The sequence below is a fragment of the Monodelphis domestica genome, chromosome 4 (assembly GCF_027887165.1).
Source record: "Monodelphis domestica isolate mMonDom1 chromosome 4, mMonDom1.pri, whole genome shotgun sequence".
NCBI lineage: Eukaryota > Metazoa > Chordata > Mammalia > Didelphimorphia > Didelphidae > Monodelphis > Monodelphis domestica.
Window position 1 is genome coordinate 448,412,733 of NC_077230.1, and position 21,067 is coordinate 448,433,799.

Genomic DNA, 21,067 nt, shown 5'->3' on the forward strand with positions numbered 1-21,067 from the left:
ACAAACTTGACATGCACATGACTTGCTTTAATGGTGAAGAATCATTGCTTCCTAGCAGTAACTTAGGCCTCCTAACTGGGATGTCTGGGACAGTCTGGGCGCACTTATCCCAGTCTGGGAACAAGCAGAAACTTTAAGCAAGCAGCAAGCTTGAGGATGACCTAGGCTGGCACCTCCTAACTATGAGCATTTATTTGATTCAGAGTAATAAGTGCTCTCAGTTGGGATCTGACAGGCTGGGAGCACTTATCCCAGTCTGGGGACAAGCAATAAAGATGACAATGATTGCTTCCTAGCAGTAGGAGTTGGGGATCACCTAGGCTGGCACCTCCTAACTGGGAGCACTTGTTTGATTCAGAGTAATAAGTGCTCCCAGTTGGGATGCGGCGGTCTGGGAACAAAATCATTACTTCAACCAATCCACCTTCCAGGGTCACAGCTGGGAAGTGTGGCCAGACAGGAACCCAGGACCTCCTGTCTCTAGGCCTGGCTACCCAGCTGCCCCCATACCTTGTCTTCTGCCCCAGCAGAAACTTCTAACATGGAGGATGATCTGCTTAATGCAGGATTTTCTTCCCCTTGTTGAACTCCCAGCTGGTGTGACAGGAAGAAACCACTGAGCACTTGTCCCAGACTGGGGTGACCAGCAGAAACCGAGGCTTGTGGCTGGGAGAACCTGCCACCACATGGACAGGCCTTTCCTTCCAAAAGGCCGAGAATTGCTTAGGCTGGGAGGATTTGAGCTTCAAAGGCTTGCAGCTAGAAAGTGTAGAAAGAGTGTAAAACAAGGTGACAAAGCAAGGCAGAATTTCTCTGGATGCTGAAAGCTCTCCCCAGGGCTCCCCAGACAGTTCAACTGACCCCCCTTCCCTCCCGGGGCCCTCAAAAGCAAAGATTGGCTGATTAATGGCCAGGGGATGGAGAACCGCATCCCAAGACAGTCAGCTCGCAGGGTATAAGGGTTTGGTACTATAGGATGGAAGGTTCAATCCTCTTACTTCCCTGAGATCTTGGTGGATGGGGTGATGGTACAGGGTGCCGGGTTGTTGCCCAGGTACCAGGATTCCTCCCTCCAGTCTGTATGGCCTGCTTGCTGATCCTGTACTGCCTTACCTGGACAGGTGGCAGAGCTGGGAAGCTGCACCACCCCTGGTGCCTAGGCCCGGGGGATCCCCAGACCCTGGGAGACTCCTGCAGTAATGAGGGCTGGCCTGTGCTGTCAATACTCCTGAGTGGGCAGGACAGGAGGAGGGTCTGTAGTAGAGCTTTAGTCCCTCCCTTGAGTGAGATGGCATGACCAAGAAGGACTGAGGACCATCCCTGCTCCAAGATGACTGCCTGATCCAGGGGTGGGATTCAATGTGGCCATTGGCACCTTGGGATGAATACTGGGATCAGTGCGCAAAGCAGAATACCTGGTCCCTTTACCACGGGCTTGGGTGTGGGGAGTGCTGGCTCACTAGGTCCACTGGGGTTATTTTATTTTGTAGGCCTTCAAAGGAAGGCTGAGGGTGACTCGGACCCCGGGTTACCTCACTTTTTAGAGGCTGCATCCTGGACTCCAATCCCTACCTGCATCCCCAAGTGGGATTATGGGAGAAGAGGAAGGATGCTGATTCTTCCAGTCTGTGAAAGAAAAGGGGCATAAACCCTTTGGCTGTGGATTTTCCCCTGTCCAGGTCCTGCCTAAAGGCAGCTGGGATCTAGCAACAATCCAGCCTGTCCTGGAGTAATGATGGGGGTACCCAGTGTATGGGATGGGATGGGCTCTGAAGGAAGGGGGGGGTAGAGAACTCTCAAGGGGATGGGGATGGGGGTAGGGGGAGGAGTTGTGGTAATAACACAGGGAGGTGGCTCCTCAGGCTCCCCTTGAGCACAGGGGGAGGCTTGCTCAGCCTGATTCCCAGATCTGTAGTCCGCTCTGGGGGCCTTCACCTGTGTGAAGCACAGACAGTCCCACTCTGGGTCTGGAGACTTCAGCTGCACTTGATGGTCCTGTTTGGCTCCTGAGCTCTCCCTTTGCCAACTCTAACAAGAGTGTTTAGTTGGAAGCAGAGTTGAGTCCCCTATTAGTAAATTTGCCTTGTTTTCTCCTTAGTAATCATTGAACCTGGTTTCTTCCTGTTCCACTGAAGCAGATCCTCACATGCTGGGTGAGCGAAGCCCTGGTTCACCAGGGGAGGCACAAGTGAGAGCTGGGTGTGAGGTGGGGGTCAGAGGCTGGAGAGCTGCCCTAGAAGGGCACGACAAGCCCTCCATACCAGAGATACTACCCCTCCCTGAGCACCCCATACACCGCCCCTGTGGAATTAAGGAGATTCTGTGGAGAAAGAGGGGGATCTGAAATGCCTCAACACAACTGTCAGAATTCATCTGCTAAAAGAAAAAGGAAGCTATTGGGTGTTGATGATTACTAAGGGGAAAACAAAGGAATTTAACATGAGTGTGATGTGCCAGAACATCCTGTCTTTGCTTCATGACTTTCATGAAATCAGTCATTTCTTCCTAGAAAATATTTAGTTACAAAACACAAGTGAGGAAAGGAGGGTTTGTCCATCTGTGACTTCCTGGGGTTGGGACTGAGCTCAGTCATTGAGCAGAATTTCTTCATCTTGGCCATTTAATAGCACATGTTGCACACACATTTCTACCACTGTTGTCTCTCTGTCCATCTATAGACAACTGTCTTGATACACACCCACAGCCACAATACCAGCACATGAGTGGACCCCTCATTTGAACCACAAGCTCCCCCTGTGGGAGGAGGTTCAAGGTGGATCAGTACAAATAAAAAATTGTCATCCTCTGAGGATAGATTCTTTTGCCTGGTTATCTGATTATTCACTAAATACTAACATAACCCTCACTCAGCAGTTCAGTTTTCTAGAGCAGCCCCCAAATTGGGGGGGGGACGCCGAGCTGTCCCTATAGAGAAATAGAAGGTAATAAGAAATGGGGAGAGAAAATGGGATGTTCAAAAGGCCCCCCCAGGGGCCCAGGGATAAACAGGGGAGAGGAAAATGTGAAAGGAGGAAGTCAGAATGGAGGGGAATACAGACATTCATGGCCATGACAGTGAATGGGATGAACTCATGAAAAGGAAGCCCATGAAAAGGAAGAGAAGAGGAAGGGAAGGACAGAATGAATTACAAGAAACATACTTAAGGGGGCAGCTGGGTGGCTCAGTGCACTGAGCCAGGCCTAGAGCCATTCAAAACTGGCCTCCCCATACACTTCATAACTTAACCCACATTGTCCAGTCCAAATGGCATAGCATACAGATTTGGAGCTTAAGGATTGAATAGAAATAGAAACAACCTCCCCTATGAGCACTAGATAAATTTTTCTTAAAATGGATGAATGTTAGAAAATAGAGCTAACAGGTATCTGGGGAAAACTGAACAGGGAATACTCTCTCACAGCACCTCTTGTGGTATCTGCACAAAGACCATGCATTAGGCCACAGAGGCCATCTCAACAAAAAGGTTTCTTCCTCCTTCACAGCTCCAACCACCTGTTGCAGCCTTTTCTGTCTGTCTCTTACAACCACTTCTTCAACCAGGTTCAAAGAGTGGTTTAGGCTTTACAACCTAAAGCACTGGGATGACCTGCCCCCCCCCACCTCAGCCTTCCTTGCAAGCCCCCTGAGAGCAGAAGCAGCATCTCTGATGATGATGAGGCTGGCATTGACAGCCTCAGTGTTGAGCGGGGAACATACAGCCGACCAGCTTCAAAGTGCTCCACAGTCCATATACTGCAAGCTACTCAGGCACGCCTGGCTCGCCATGATTTCTGTCTTTAATGTCATGGACAGCCTCCTTATCCCCCCTCAGCACTGCCCTTGGCACTCACCTTCTTAGGACCTTTGGTTAAAAATTTGGGCAATTTATATTTATATTCCAAATAGTCCCATCTCGCCTAGATTGTCATTCCCATATAGTTGGGCAAAGAAACTCTTGACACATCAGGAGAGATCACCCTGTAAACCTCAAGATGTCCTTAAGACTTATAAATGTTGGAAATTTCACCATTGGGATATTTCATACTTGGGAAAATTTCTTACTGGAATGGGAACCCCATTGGCATGGGAGGTTCCTTCTCTTCCCTTAAGATTACCTTAGTACAGAAACCCTTTGCTGAACAATGGAAAGGACTTTGATCTATGCTTAAGCATAGAACAGGAATTTCTTTGAGTCATGATTGATTTTAGAATTGATACAATGGAGATACTTGGAATAAATCTCCACCCTATTCAGACCTAACAGGATTGAGTAAGGGCTGTAGCCTAGATCAAAATTTAATTATTCCAATCTCTACCCTACTCAGGTTAACAGGATTTAGGAAGGGCTGTAGCAAAGGAGCAAAGATTTAATCATTTGAAAATATGACCATCAATAGACATGTGCAAAAGCCAGAAACCTCTGGGCGGTCCCGGGTTAAGCTAGAGCCTCCATTGGCACAGGGAAATTGATGAACAATGATTGGTAGATGGGAGAACTGAGGGGAGGAACTTGGGTGGTTTCCTTAAAGATAGGAGGGTCTGGAGACTCCAGGGGGGGGTTGAGTAGTTGGTCAGTGTGGTTCCTGTGGGCTCTTGAAAAGCTTGCTCTGAAGGAAGCTGAAGGTGGGGGCCTCTGAGACTGTTTCTCCATTTTGGTCACGTGAGTAATAGAGACTGATGTCTTTTCTTTGCCCCAGCTATCTAAAGCTTGGGCCTTTAGCCCAGCCTAAACAGAAGGGGTATTTAAGCCCTATTTCCTTCTCTCCTTTTTATCTCACTCTCTAATTCGTTTCTTCCTCCTATTGTAATTAAACTCCATAAAAGATTGACAGCTGACCTAAGTTTTCATTTAGGAATTACATAGCTTAATTCCTTGGCGACCTTAAATTAATATATATCAGTCTTTTAAAGTGATTCCCTTGTAACAACCCCCAGAGCAGGCCACTCCAATTCACATAAAATGTGCACGGTGCCAGGAGAAACCTGAATTCCATGCTATCTTCCATGCTATTCTTAAGGAAGAATTCTCAAATTTGAGGACTGACCCATTATGAAAACAGCATACTGGGCAAAAACCCACAGGACATTCACACACAGGGTTTAATGACACCCTAATATTTTCCTGCAGTCCCAGAAGACCTTCAACCTGATTGGGATTAAAGCTGAATCCAGCAACCAAACATCCAACAACTGCTAAAACAGTCCGAAACTAGACTCTGGGGACTCGACTGGGGCCCTGGGCTAAAACAAGACAATTCTAGAGAAACAGCAACTTGCCAGAGCAGAATAGAGTGGAACAGGACAGATGGTCCCAAAATCAGCCCAAATTCCGTCTGAAATCTCAAGTACCAGGACCAGGAGAGGACATCATTCACTTCCCCCGATTTCTGACCCAGTCCCTCACAGGAGTTACGGAATGCATGCTTGAGAAAGGGGTTCAAGTCTCCACAGGAACTAGTATAGCAAAGGCTGCCCAACTACAATTTGGGTTAGAACCCCAGCCATTTAGCCACAAGCCATGGACCCAGAGACTTGCCACAAGCCCCTGCAGGCACACAGCAGGCCTCTGGAGTCCTTACATCCTGGTCCCGGGGCTCCAACTGAAGTGGGACACCTAGAATATTGGTTATTGGAACCAGAATTTATTAATAAAATATTATAGAGGTTTCCCAGATACAAGTTATACATGCAATGCAGGAAATAGGAGATAAGGAGTCCATCCTGGGTGTGTGTGATCCAGGGAGTGTTTATATTAGTCCCCCACCCAATTGTTCCTGAAATGCCTCCCTGAAATGCCTCCTTGCCGCCACATTGTTATCCACATAAAGGTGACCTGTGGGAATGGAAGCCAGGTCTGTCCCCTAAAAATGTGGCCTGAGGGCTCTCTTCCATCTTTTGGTCTATTTGGGGCTCTCTACAAACGTGTAGAGAAAGTTGGGCTCCTCAGTAGAGCCACAATTGGCTTCTCTAAAGAATTGAGAATTTTCCCCATAACTATATTGAAAACCAGACTGTTGCTTGAATCTAAATAGCTTCCTCCTAGATCAGGAACCATTTTTTCCCCATACTCTGATTTTTGAATTTGCTCTGATTTGGGGTTTGGATTTGGTATTGGTGACAGCCTTTGTAGAAGGATTTAGTGGGGAAAAGGCCCAAATGGCTGAGTGTGATCTAAAGACAGCCCGTCGGTCAAAAAGTGACTACGAATGAGAGCAGGTTCCCTCCTGCTCCCCAACTTTCAGTATTTAGGTTGCAAAGTGGAAGATCTTGGCCTTTTTAAATGGCTGATAACCTCAGTAAGAGACCTAAAACCCAGCCCTGCCTCAACCATTCCCTTCATGACTGCTGGAGAAAGTGTCCTCACCTGCCCATTCAGCCCTGGAATCAGTCTTTGGAGAGACATCTACCAACACTTAGAAAAGTGAGGCTTGGTTTACTGGGGTGTTTGAGTTTCTGAGGGTTTAAACAGCTCATAGTGGTTTGGGGACTGAGTTAAAAAGGTGGAGCTCTCTCAGGAAGTGACTGGCGAGCTCTCCAGGTACCTTGCTAGCTTTTTACCTGTGTTCAGTCTTGTTGATTCAATTCAAATGTAGACAAAGGAGAGTTAATCCTGTCTTCACAATCTAAGTAGGGCTTAGTGTTAACTAGAGTGTTAACTCAAAATAGATACTGGGAATAAAGAATTCCCTTTCACAGAATTGTGTGTGAGGGGGAGACAGGGCAAAGGGCCAGGCAAGAATCAGCCAGAGCCTTGGCAAGGACCCTTCACAGGCCATGAAGAGGGAGAAGGGAGTGATGGGAAGGGTGACAGAAATAGTATGTGGTACCTCAGAGGGGTTTTGCTTTGCAGGGATACAATTTTTTTTTTAATGTATAAAACAGAATCATAGTAGTCCAAAGGAAGCAGTTATATTGGAATTGTTATTAAAGTATATTTTAAAACCAAATTAATCAAGCACAGCCAAGAATCCTGGCACCCAACATTGCTGGGTTGCCAAATTCCAAAAGAAGGAAGAGAGGAGGACATCAAACCAGTGTCAAAGGAACTGGCTATGTTGTATTTAAAGCAGAGTTGTCTCTGTTGAAGTTTATCCATATGGTCTTCCTGCATGCTGGTAGGAATTCTTAGGGCCATTAGCAGCAGGATGTTGGAGTCCAGGCTATACTCCTGGCCCCTGTCCTTCCCCTGCCAGATATGCCACAGAAACATTTACTCTGGAAACTCACTGACCTTCTGGACTTACATTGTAAATAATTCTGTCCCTGTGTCCTCTTCCTCTGACTGGATGCTTCTTCACAGAAGCACTAAGTCCAGAAGAGAAGCTGTGTGATTCTAGTCAGGCCATGACATTTCTGAGCCTCAGTTTCTTTATTTTCTGAATTCATTATAAATAATGCAAGAGGTCATTTGAGTATCCAATGAGGTTGCTCCTCTTAAGCCTTTTGCCAGCCTTAAAGTCCCATGTCAATGCCAGCTACTCTCATTAATCTCTCTTCTCCCCTCTCTGCTTTATCCTTCTTAATATTCCCTTTTCTCTCTACCCCCTGCCTGCTCTTACTTCCTCTCCATTCCCTATCTATCTCTTTCCTTACCTTCCTGTTGCCCTCTAACCCCTTCACCAAGTTCCTGACCTCTGCCAACATCCTACATCCCATTCCTGACCTCTCCAGCTCTGTAGCTAACTTCCTTCTCATCTTCATCCTCTTGGCTGCTCTTCTCAAGCCCTGGGAGAGTCTAACCTCTGGCCATTACAGTGGAAAGGAAAACTAAAGCAAGTGTTGGACTTTCTGCCAGTCAGGTGGAACACACAGTAGTTGGAATGTTAGAGACAAGATATTGACAAGAATGACAGGTGGTGGGGGGAGGGGCAACTGGAAGTGGAAGTTGGTCTTGTGAGGAGCACTCTCTTCCTGTTTCTAGATAGAAGTGCCTCTATTCATGAATTTCCCAACTGTGTGCTCTACCTGGATCTCTGTGATCATATTCATCAGACAAAAGGACTCAATGGAAACAGTTTGGATTGTAAGGCCAGTATTTAGGGGCATCAGCCCGAAGAGACAGGCCAAACCACCTCTGAAGATCAGAACTTTTCTTCCTCTTGCTGTCTACTGCTAAGACTTTGAATTTAAGAAAACTAGCACAGAATAGCATAGACAGGAATAAAAGAAACCCTCCATCCCTCTGTGAGACCTGGCCTCAGCTCAAAAGCTGAGAGAGAGTAAACCTCATCTAGGGAAATCCCTCTTCTTCCCTGATACCTTCCCCAATCCAACATTGTTATTAAAATTTATCTTTGCAGTCAGATAAGAGGACTGTCATTTCAGGGGACATAGAGGGAGCTGAATCTCAGGACACTTATTCAACAATCAATAGTCCTTGACCCCTGCTGGGCAACTAAGACTGGAGGGAGCCTTGTCCCTCAGGAGTGTCCCATGCCTTCCTGCTCTGGGGTATCTCCCACATCAATCCAAATAGAGAAGATGTCCCCTCAGGCTATCATTTTAAAAAATAGCCTCAGCAGGGGGTATCTCCTATTCCCTCATTAGCAGCCATATTTCCTCTCTCCCCTCAACTCCTCCATTCCCTGTTTCAAAACCTTCAGTATCTCCTGTTCTTCATATCCCACCCATTTCCTCTATAAATATTACATTACTCAGGCCCAAAACCTTAATAGTAGAGGAGGGAAAAGGGCCCTTCAGCTTGTGCCGGACGGTCAGAGAGGGATGAATCTCTGGGCCTTCTCTGCAGTCCTTTCTCCCTTTGCCAAGAGGCCCACATTCTGCTGTGTGTGACTGCCTGGAGTAGGAGGGCACTTTCTGGGAAATCCTAACAAAATGGGAATGTCTACACCCCTTCTTTGATATGTGCCATCAAGTGACAAATCAGAAACCACTGACAGATGCCCTAGGCTGTCCTAAGGCCAGCTTAAGCTACCATTGGTACATGTGAGATGCAGGAAGTGATATTAAAAAAAGTCTATATATTCACGGCACTTCCTCTTGCCAGCTCTCTTTTGGTGGAGAGGTGGCTTGTGGCAGTGTGCTGGGCATCTTGGCATGGCTGCAGCTATTGTCCCGGTTTGGTGATGAGTGTCCTTGATACAGTAACTGGGAGAAGCTTAATATTGTGGGTCAGGTGAGGCCTGTTTCCTGAGGTCTCTTGGAGTTTAGGCTGATTCCTTTTTTTCCTCCTAGGAGGTCCCTCATCTTGGGAGGAGGCCTCATGATTGCAAGATCTCTGAAGAGCTTGGCTCAGGCTTGGCTGGAGAAATCTTATACCCTTTTCCCTCTCTCTTCTTAATTCCTTCCCTCTATATTAATTAAACCAACATAAAAAATTCCCTAACTGACTTGAATATTTTTATTGGGATTTGAATGAATCTCTGGTGACCATAAGGATGATATATTAGTCAAAACCCCTAAATTGACCCCTTTACATCCCCTGATTCTAACAATGAAGGCACTTGGGTCTTCCTTTCTTGGGAAGATTGAATTGTAATTCACAATCTACTTTTAGATGTTAATCTACAAAAAGGTGGTGATTCAGTATTTTAAGTCGATCTACCCATTTTAACTACAATAGGTGTTAAGTAACTACAAAAGGTGAACTAATTTAAAAAAGGTGTTAAAATAACCAAAATTAGATAATATAACTAAAGACAGTGTGAACTAAAGAGTGGGCAGTCCTGGAGAGGAGCATCTGCTGTGATTGGACGTGACAGGAGAAAAAGATCTTTAAGAAGATCAGAGTCCAGAAGAAGATATTTTGATTCAAAATTAGAGTTGGATGGAGGATCCTCTGACTCCTCTATCCAACATAGAGTTGGACTAGAGGAACTGGACCTCTGGAGGAACTCCTGCAGGAGACCTCAGACTGCTTTTCCTTTGGTGAGTGAAAGTCTGATGCAGAGATCTAAATCTCTTAAGAAAGGCCCATCATCTTGACCGCACCCCCCACCCCCCTGGGGCTTAGAAATTCCAACTGATATCAGAATAAGCCAAATCCTGATGTCTCTCTGTCTCTGTCTCTCTCTATATAATCTTCCCCTAATTGTAAATAAATAAATCATAAATTCCATTTACTTTAGTAATTCATCTTGGGATTTAGAATTTAATTCCCTGGCAAAGGCCTAATTAATATATTTCAGTCACAACCACAAATAAATTTAACACCTCCCATGGATGGGAGAACAACCTTTGGCCTCTAGAGGGGCTAGACTACCCTCAAATGAAACTCTTGGACAGGAAATGGATTGATATGCACAGCCAGCCACATAGCACAGAAACAGTTGTACTCTCCAGGACTGAATCTAGCCCAAAGATCCTGAACCACAGAGAATCCTAGAGTTGGAGCTGGAAGTTATCTTCTCCCGACCCTGTGCAACATCCCCAAAGAGGGGTCAGTTACTTCTCTGTTACTAACCTGTGAAGAAACAACTTCCCTCTACCCTATCCCACCAAGCCACTTCTACCCTCTATGGGCAGCTCTCATGTTATATGGTTTTCATCAATGGAGGAAATCCGCCCTTCCCATCTTCTCTTGCCAGGTCTTATGAATCTTTCACTTTCATGGATTATAGGGACAACAAAGAATGTGGGGCCCCTACTGGGAAAAGTTCTCTGCCCCCTCCCCAAATTAGCTGTAAGGTGTATTAAGGCTGCCCTTGTAAGATGAGGAAGCCTACACGATTTGTCTAAATGCATCTTTGGGGACAAAATGGAAAAATCTCTCTGGAATATTGCCAAGTTCTCCCACTCCAAAAGACACTGTGAAGCCTGCTTGGAAACCTGGAATTAAAATCATTTGGAAAACTTTTTACAAAACTGGCACCTCCTCACTTCTGGTATTCATCCATGGACAGAAGGAACCATTCAAGTGCAACTTGTAAAGTAAATGGAGAGAATTGCAATATAGTAGGGGGGAAAACCCATCAAAACTGAGAGACTTCTTTCCCTTCTCTTGGATTCCAGTGCTCACAACATCATTTTTTCCTCCAACTCAATCGCCTTCTCATCTACGAGTCTGAAGCATCCATAGTGATACCCCCTCTAATGGGCTGGCCGCCCATTTCTTCAGCCTCTCCACATCCAAGTTAACATTGTCTTGGTGACTTAGCCATCCATAAAGTTGATTATATGCTTGATCTTAACATCACTCAAAACTATCTACCTCCATTATCTGGAAATCTATCATTTCCTTAAACACCCAATGCTTCCCATTTACTACTAGTCTGCATCTGCCCCTAGTAGTACAGATCCAAACTCATCTCTTCTTCCTCAGCCCTTTACAGACAATCCACCTAATGGGCAGATATTGTATGGATATACCAACAGAGGACATATTCTGTTCAGCAATGTTCCCTTATTCCTGCTGCTGAACTTGTCCATTTTCTGTCCCCATTATATGTTTTTCCTATAAATGAATAAATGAATGATGGAATTGACAAAAATAATGAAAAGAAAATTATTGAAAATAAACTTAAATTCCTAAAATTTTAGAAATAGTTTGAATTTCTTATTAAAATAAGACATGTGGAATGTCTCAATTAACAAAAACACTTATGAGTTTTAAAAACCATTGAAGATAAACAATCCCTAGTTTTAAAATAAGCAATTATTCTAAAAATCACATTTTATTATACGTCAGAAATTACAATATTAATATCAAGATGAAGTGACATTCAAACTAGAAAACATTACCTTGTTTGTAATATGTAAAGATAAATATCAATCCTATATAAAACTAGGAATAAGTGAGAGGAGAAAATATATTAATAAAAATAATAAATATAAATGGTTTGTATTATCTGAGTGTCAAAAATGAGGTAAAGAATGAAATAAAAAATTGAATTCATTATTGTGCTACATAACAGAAACACATTTCATGATTATCATACAGCCAAATGAAACTTTTTTTTCAAATGAAATTTTTTTTTCAGCACGAGTTTTCTAATGTAGAAAATATTGTATTTCGTACCAAAACATTGTCACAAGAAGCGTACAGAAAAGCTTTATATCTAACATGATCAGATGATCAATGAGTACTAGATGCTTACAGACCCCTTTGACATATTCATCACATTACTAAAGTTACTCACCAATATGGGCCCTCTGATGGTCAAGAAAATATGACTGAAAACTGAGGACTTTCTCACAGCCTTCACATTTATAAGGTTCCTCACCAGTGTGAATTCTCTGATGTACCAGGAAGTTTGTTCTCTTATTGAAATCTTTACCACATTCATGATTTTTTAATAAGCTTTCCAGTATGAATTCTCTGATTGACAATTAAATTTGAACTCTGATTAAAGGCCTTCCCACAATCCTGGCTTCTCACCAGTATGAATTCTCTGATGTTGAAGGAGGTGGGAACTCTGATTAAAGGCCTTCCCACAATCATGACATTGAAATGGCTTCTCACCAGTATGAATTCTCTGGTGTTGAAGGAGGTGGGAACTCTGATTAAAGGCCTTCCCACAATCATGACAATGAAATGGCTTCTCACCAGTATGAATTCTATGGTGCTGAAGGAGGTGGGAATTCCGATTAAAGGCCTTCCCACAATCATGACATTGAAATGGCTTCTCACCAGTATGAATTCTCTGGTGATGAAGGAGGTGGGAATTCTGATTAAAGGCCTTCCCACAATCATTACATTTAAATGGCTTCTCACCAGTATGAATTCTCTGGTGCTGAAGGAGGGTGGAACTCCGAATAAAGGCCTTCCCACAATCATCACATTTAAATGGCTTCTCACCAGTATGAATTCTCTGGTGCTGAAGGAGGGTGGAACTCCGAATAAAGGCCTTCCCACAATCATCACATTTAAATGGCTTCTCACCAGTATGAATTCTCTGGTGTTTAAGGAGGTTGGAACTCCGATTAAAGGCCTTCTCACAATCATTACATTTAAAAGGCTTCTCACCAGTATGAATTCTCTGGTGATGAAAGAGGTGGGAAATCTGTTTAAAGGCTTTCCCACAATCATGACATTGAAATGGCTTCTCACCAGTATGAATTCTTTGGTGAACAGAGAGGTTGGAATTCTGATTAAAGGCCTTCCCACAATCATGACATTGAAATGGCTTCTCACCAGTATGAATTCTCTGGTGTTGAAGGAGGTGGGAACTCTGACTAAAGGCCTTCCCACAATCATGACATTGAAATGGCTTCTCACCAGTATGAATTCTCTGGTGTTGAAGGAGGTGGGAACTCCGATTAAAGGCCTTCCCACAATCATTACATTGAAATGGCCTCTCACTAGTATGAATTCTTTGGTGAACAGAGAGGTTGGAATTCTGATTAAAGGTCCTCCCACAATCATTACATTGAAATGGCTTCTCACCAGTATGAATTCTCTGGTGTTGAAGGAGGTTGGAATTCCTATTAAAGGCCTTCCCACAATCATCACATTTAAATGGCTTCTCACCAGTATGAATTCTCGAGTGTTGAAGGAGGTTGGAATTCTGATTAAAGGCCTTCCCACATTCATCACATTTAAATGGCTTCTCATCAGTATGAATTCTCTGGTGTTGAAGGAGGTGGGAACTCCGAATAAAGGCCTTGCCACAATCATGACATTTAAAAGGTTTCTCACCAGTATGAATTCTCTGGTGTATAATAAGTTTTGACCTATGACTGAAGAATTTCCCACAATCATTACATTTAAAAGGCTTCTCACCAGTATGAATCCTCTGATGTAAAATAAGTTTTGAGTCATTAATAAACATTTTCCCACAGTCATTGCATTGATAAGGACTTTTTCTAGTATGTGCCCTCTGATGTATGTTAAGTTTTGACCTATGATGGAAACGTTTCCCACAGTCATTGCATTCACAAGGGTTTTCTCCAACATGAATTCTCTGATGTAAAATGAGTTTTGAGCTTTTATTAAAAGCTTTCCTACATTGGGGGCACTTGTAGAATTTCTCTGCAGTATACATGTTGGTACTTTTCTGAAATGAGTAAAGATGAAATGGCCCAAATGTGACTCCTGGTTTCTCTGATTTCTCCACAGAATTTGTTTTCATCAATTTCTACTTCTCCAAAAGCAGAATGCAAGACCAATCCTTTTGCTTCCTTCTTCCTCAGGAATGCCTTATTTTGGAGTTTCCTTCTTGCTCTTAGACCTGGACTCCCAGTCTGAAAGAGATGAAATGAAAAACACAAATTTCCTCTGTGGCCTCTTCTAGGGGAACGGGACCCTTGTAGCTGAGAAAAACCAGGCACATACCCCACAGTGACAATAGCCCTAAGAGGAATGTCCTTGAGTTCTCTCAAACATAGCCTGAACTCAAGGGGAAAAGGCAGAGAAGGTCAACAGAACTAGGAGGGAAAAGTGGCCATGATCCATGGGCAACAGAGCTAGGAAGGAATTGAAGGAGGTGGGTAATGAGGAGTGATCAGAGATTGGGGAATCCAAGCCATGAGAACTACAAAAAGAGTTCAAGGATGAAGGTCGATGAGGGGAAATATCAGAAGGACAACTGAATGATTGTAATGAATAAACACTGTGTAAAAGGAAGTTGGAATGAGGTAGAGAGGCCTATCAATGCTGAACAGAGGAAGGCTCATGAATTCTTTGTTTTTTAAACCCTTCCCTTCCCTCTCAGAATCAGTACTGTGTATCGGTTCCAAAGGAAAAGAGCAGGAAAGACTAGACAGTGGTGATTAGGTGACTTGCTCAGGGTCACATAGTTGGACCCATGAATTCCAGAGCAAATGGGAGTCACTGGCATTTCTTGAGTAGGAGAATGGCATGGTATGATTGGGATAGGAGAGTCAAGTCAGACTCCACCATCAGTCATAGGAAGCAGCACTGTGGCCTAAAGAGAACCCTAGATTAGGAGTCAGGAAATCTGGCTTCAACTATTAGACTACCTACTTAGTAGACACTGGGTCAATCACTGACTTCTCTTATTTCCCCAGCTAATTGCAGATAATGTCCCTCCTAATCTAGTGGCAGTGAAGTGATGGTGAAGGGAAAAGTTCACAAGGGCCCAAAGTCAGAAAGATTTGAGTTCAAATCTGGGCTTCAAACTCTTCCTAGCTGGGTGACCCTGGCCAAGTCACTTTACCTCTGCTGACTCAGTTTCCTCAATGGTAAAGTGGCAACCTACCTCTTAGGATTGTTGTGAGGATCTTAAGAGATGGTAGTATAATAAAGTGCTCAGTACAGCCGAGCATAGAATAGACTTGCTGTTGATATTTTATTAATCCATTAATTTATCTATTATCTCTAAATCTGCTTCTGAAGTTTCTAAATTTTCTATGTCAAGTTGTAACCGATTTGATAACACTCTAAACATGAAAAATAGATCAGTGGACATGTCTTGAGAGCTTATTATGAGCTGTGTATTATGCTCAGTGCTGGACATCCAAGAAAGAGGTAAAAAATGGCTCCTCCCTGAGGAAGCTCACAGGAGACAACATTCAAACAAAAACATACCAAGGAAGCTATACATAGGATTAACAGGATACCCAAGGGAATATCTCCTGGTTCCCCTGGCCCTTCTTAGTATTGAGGTCCCTTCCCATTCCCTACATTCTTATCTGTTTGCCTTAGGGTAAATGGGAAACTCCTAAAGGAAAGGTTCTATTTGCCTTTGGCCTTTGATTCCCCATCACCTCCAACTGGGAGTAGCACCTACCAGAGGTTTCATAGATAAGGGTTTCATTGGGGAACTAAGGCCCCTGAGGAATCCAGGGCCTCCTTTCCTCTGCAATCAGGGGTGACCCTCAGCTATCTTGTTCTAGGTCATTGGTCCTCATTAAGGCAGGAGGAGACCCCTCTGAGAGCTTGGGGTGAGGGAATGAAGCAACGAGGACTTGAGGAGGAGGAGGAGAAAATGGGGCAGACTCACCCACAGCAGGAACAGACCCCAGAAGGCCCTGAAGCTCAATAGAGTAACCTCTGGTTCAGTTCAGTGGGACCAGAACAAGAGCTCCCACCTAAAAAGACTCATCCAGGCTGAGGGCTGCCTGAGGAAGTCTCCATCAGAAAGTGTAGGCCTGGTACCTCTCACTTCCTTATCTGGCCTCTTTCCTCCCAAGGTTCTGAAGCTCTGGGAGTTCTGCCTTTATTCCAGGCCTCAGCTCTGCCCTGCCCCATCTTGGTCACCTCCAGGTGGTGGAATTTCCCCTTAATTCAGGGCTTATTTACTTCCCTGGGGAGATGGCACAGACCTTGAGAAGGTTTGGATTTCTTTATCTAAGTAGCAGATTTGGGGCCCAGCCTGGTACATTTTTAAAAATCACATTCTATTTTTTCCCTTAATTAAATGTAAAAATGATTTTTAACCACCTTTAAAATTTTTTTGAGTCAAATTGTTTTCCCCTCTCTATGGGGGTCATGTGTGGGAGACTGGTGATGAGTGATTGGATCTGAGGGCTGTTGTAGCCATGGAGAGTGAGAGTGAGCCAGCTAGGAAAACTAGCAGCTAGAGAGAAAGAGTGAGATAAGGAGAAGGACCAGAAAGGTGAAGCCAGCATGCCTTTTGAGAAGGACCAGGGGAAGAATCATGGCACCATGACTGGGGCTATGACTTCCTTTATTGTGACTAAAAGAAAGACTTTTATAGAGAGAAAAATCCTAAGCACAACAACATTCCTGGGGGCTGGATGTGCTACTCTCCCACAGGATAATGTTTATGAAAATGACTCCACACATGAGCATTACCAGGGTTGCTATTATAGAGGTAAGCAAGCTGAGAAACTGTGATTGCTAATCTCTTCTGTGTAACTTGGAGAAAGGCAAGTGTGGTACTTTCAGTCTTGGTATTACAATGACTTCTTTGCTTTCCAGAGTGAGGGGGGACTCAGGACTTCATGATGTCCTTTGACTGAGTGCAGTACTATTGACTATCAATTACTGTCTTTATAGATTTTTTAACTCTGAGAAGACCAAAGAAAGATGTGGTCTTTGGTTTCGACTCTAAGTCTGCTAAGGCTCAGAGTCCTGACTTGGTTCTTGTTGAGACTCAACCAGCTATCCTTTGCTTTTTTATAATTTGAAGGCAAAGTTAAGATTTATCAGGATAATAGTGGTAGTTTTTATTTAGATAGTATAAATTTGGGTTAGTCAGATCAGGGAGGATTAATGTAGCCTGTGAAACACAGGAGAAGCAGATCTTTGTGGAACCAGATCTTTGTGGAACCAGGGTGTTTCATTTGGGTGGAGTTGGAATCCCTTTGAGTTAGAAATCCTTTTATTCTTATATATTTCAACATATATTTTCTTTTTGATAACCAGAGTCTCTTTAGCATCCTTGTGCCTGGCCCTGAAATGTTGTTCATTTATGAGTTTCACTTCACTGATATAAACTGAGGATACTTTGTGAGCACAGTAAGCAGAGTATCTGAAATCAGTTTTTAATCAATAATCAAGTCCATTGCCTATATTAGATTTACTGTCCCCCTTTTGTTTTTACAGTCATGAAAATGCCTAGCAGCATTTAGATTGTTCTCATCAATGATTAAATAGTCGGTATGAATATGAAATCATTTGGGGGGTACTTAATCATCTTTCACTTCATGACTTTAAGTAAAAATATCGCAGTGGTGTGATTTCCATAAACCCTTTTTTCAGAAATCTTATACATTACAGTTGAGATAAAAACGTGTTCTTATTAGCATTCTGATTTCAATCATATATAATCCATAACCTCAAACAACTTTCTTGTTTGGGGCTCTACTTATTCTGATCAGAGTTCTCTTAGGCTCAATCCTGGTTTTTTTGTTTGTGCACACCAGATAAGACAACACCAGAGGACAACAACAGGGTTCAACATAGACTAGGTTTAACACAGAGTGATCGTGTTCTAAAATCATTGTTGTTCTGGGATTAACTGCTGCTCAGACCCTTCTTGGCAGTGAGTTGTTGAAAAGTCCTCGAGTGTCTCTTGGCTAAAGCTGTTTCTTTCCATCTCCAGGTCTTTCAATCTCTCCTCTGGCTGCACTTGTGCTCTCTTACATTGGGATGTATCCTCAGGCCTTGTCAAAGTTCTTTTTACATCCATCCTGGCTTTTGTGTCGAATTGATTCTGTTTCTGGTTCCTGCAATCTTTTTGGAAATGAAATATACTGGGCTGACTCTTTGGAAAGGCACCTACGGTGCTCCGGAATGGTTTGGTGTTTGGCTTGGTGGGGCTGTGATCCGTTGGTTCCACTTTTCACCTGCTCACTTGTGTCTTTTGTGTCCCTAAAGAATTGCTCTTGGCCAGGAGTCTTGTGAGTGGCGTGGATGAGCTGGTGGGGGATCCCTGCTGCTCGAGGAGAATCTGATTAGAGCATGTCTGTTTCTGGCTACTTCAGCTGCCATGTGTGATTGGATCTGAGGGCCATTGTAGCCTTGGAGAGTGAGAGTTAGCCTGCTAGGGAGACTAGCAATGAGAAAGAGAGAGACCAGGAAAAGGACAGGAAAGTGCAGCCAGTATGCCTTCTGAGAAGGGCAGAGTGTGGAAGAATCACAGCATCTCTCCCTTCTTCCCCTTCCCTTCTCTGAGTGGTGAAATAACTCTACTGAAATAATGTATATAAATCTAACTCAGACAATAGTTCATTTTCAGATAAGGGAAGGAAGGGATTTGGGATGATCTATCTAAAACCCAAGTCAAGTGGTGACCTCCGCCATTTAATACTTCACTACCTACAAATCTACTTGCTTCATCTAGTGAAATGAAACCCCCTTAGTTAATATATAAAAGTGGGAAGGAATTGAAGGTAGCAGGAACAGGATTCATAGGAAGGTCTCACTGACAGTTGTCCTCTGGAGTCTTGAGCATCTCTGTTGGAAATCAGTCTCAGCAGCAGCAGGGACCCACAAGAACAGACTGGATCACCAGGAAAGCCACAGGAGAGAGAATATCTAGCTCTCTACATCCTTCCCAGAAGAACTAGACAGAAACTCAACTCCTGGCTGCTCAACTGTCCCTCTCACAAGGAACTGCCTGTCACTCTCCAGAGTTCTGGAACCTTGCTCTTCTGCCTTGCAGGATCTCTTATTCCTGCTTATTTCCCTGTAACACTGGGCAAGCAATCTGATATGGAGTGTACAGAAGCAATACTGTCAAACTGTTCCCCATACTCATCACTGAGTGGAAGGGAATCTGAGCAAGGAAAAAAGTAAATCTGCATCCAGACTCCATCAGTTACTTTTCTGGAGGCAGAGAGCCCTTCTTATCATGAGTCCTTCTGGTTGTCTTCATGTGGCTCTACTAATTGGTGTTGAAAAGCCAATGTTGTGCCCACCTGAGAGTCAGAATCAGTAGAAGACTCTTGCAGATGAGTATTTTTCATTCCTTCTTGGAGACAAGCACTCATGGTGATAGACTCTTTGAAACTGACTGCAGGAAGGAGAAAGAGATATCTCTTAAAGACAGGTAGGGGAAGTTGGATTCTTAGTCTATCCCCATTTTCCATTTGCTTCCCTAAAGACTTCTGGGAGTTTTCCCCAATGTGGAAGAGGCATGAAGGAAGAGATAATTCCATGCATGGGAGACAGAGAGTAAAGGACCTCAGATGTCAATCAAGAAAGAACATTTTAAATAGAATGTTTCCAGGAATGTCAGGTGGAGCATGGCCAGGGGATGAACTGAGAGACTGCCTTGGCTTCTGACCTAGGCTGAGGCTTTGGTGTGGCTGATGTTGGTCATTGATTGTTATATACTGGGCTGATTAGAAGAAGACAGAAGAAAGTCAATTGTCCTTCATATCTCCTTGACAGACTTGTGTCATAGCTGTGACAGAACTGACATTTCCCAAAATCCTCCTAACCTTCCTTAGAGATTAGGGAACACCTTATCCCTCTCACCTCATCTTACCTCAGTTCTCCATCCTGTTGTTCCCAATAAACCCCCTTACTTGAAAAAGGAAGAGAAAAGAGTTTTTCCTCATAAATCCTATAGTCCACTCGGGGGGTGGTGCGAAGCCAAAGGCTTCAGAATAGGGTGGTGAAGGGAGGGATTGAGGGAGGAGGGGCTTAGGAAAAATAATCTATTAGACATCAGTAGTGATCAATAGGCAACCCTAGAATATCTTTCTCTAATAGTATCTCTCTATCTCTCAGAAGTACCTCTATCTCCATTACAACTGGGCTTCCTGAGTTTTCCCCAGTATCTCTCGTCAGAAGTAGAGCATATCATTTACCGCAACTAGAAATAGCTCCACAGATCATCTCTTTTTAATACACCTGGATGATACTGAAGGCCTGTCTCTTGGTTGAACTCAGATAACTTGCTCCCCTTTGAGGAGTCATTTTCTACATACTCTCATGAGTTCTCTGATTTTGGATTTCCCTTCATGAGTAAATGAGTTCCCTCAATATTTCACTCTTCACATTATATATAAAACCCAGTGGAATTGCTTGTTGGCTATGGGAGGGAGGTAGAAGGAGAGGAGGGAAAGAGTGTGAATCATGTAACCATGGAAAAATATTCTAAATTAATTAATGAAAATTTCTGAAAATTTTTTTTCAGTCTCTTTGCTGTCCCTCTAACCCAGGAAAGTAGAAGGTTCATGGGAATGTGCCTTGGCAAGAAAAGAGGGAAGGGAAGATCTTTCTGACATGGAAAGAAACCATCCTGAATATGAGAGCTGCCCAAAAGGAGTTGTTGGGGAAGGTTAGCATCTGGAATGTGAATTACCCCCCTTTGGGGATGTTGTAAAGAGTCAGAATTAGAGGGAAGGTCCCTTCCACCTCTGATTCTGGGATCCTCTGTGGTTTAGAATCCTTGGACTAGAATTCTATGCCTTTGGGTATGCATGTGCCACAAGGGTATATGTGCATATGAGTCTGTTTTCTGTTTAGGAGTTTAATTAGAGGAGAATCTAGACCCTCTAGAAGGAAGGATTGTTTCCCTTAATGGTGTTAGACTTCCACTTGAAAGCCAGTGTAAAAATAAAGAAAATATTTAGCTGGAAAAACTGTTTCTATATAGATTCAAAACTTTTTAAAACTGTTCCAATACTTTTGATAGATGTAATCAAAAGTATCCTCAGTGATGAAGTGAAGCTCAAATGTGAACTTCCCGTCAGGCCCAGGTGCAAGGATGTTAAGAGACTCTTATT

The 21,067-nt window shown here is 43.6% G+C and overlaps 1 protein-coding gene across 1 annotated transcript in view; it reads right to left on the reverse strand.

Annotated features, from left to right (window-relative positions):
• Positions 1 to 21,067, reverse strand: part of LOC100032625 (zinc finger protein 721-like) — an 83,213-nt gene that overhangs the window by 25,141 nt on the left and 37,005 nt on the right. Inside the window, exons 2-5 of the mRNA XM_056826308.1 lie at positions 12,337 to 13,700; positions 7,034 to 7,187; positions 1,114 to 1,228; positions 636 to 759 (exon numbers count right to left, since the gene is read on the reverse strand). Of these exons, the coding sequence (XP_056682286.1) occupies positions 636 to 759; positions 1,114 to 1,228; positions 7,034 to 7,187; positions 12,337 to 13,700 (1,757 nt within the window). The remainder of the gene's footprint in view (positions 1 to 635; positions 760 to 1,113; positions 1,229 to 7,033; positions 7,188 to 12,336; positions 13,701 to 21,067) is intronic.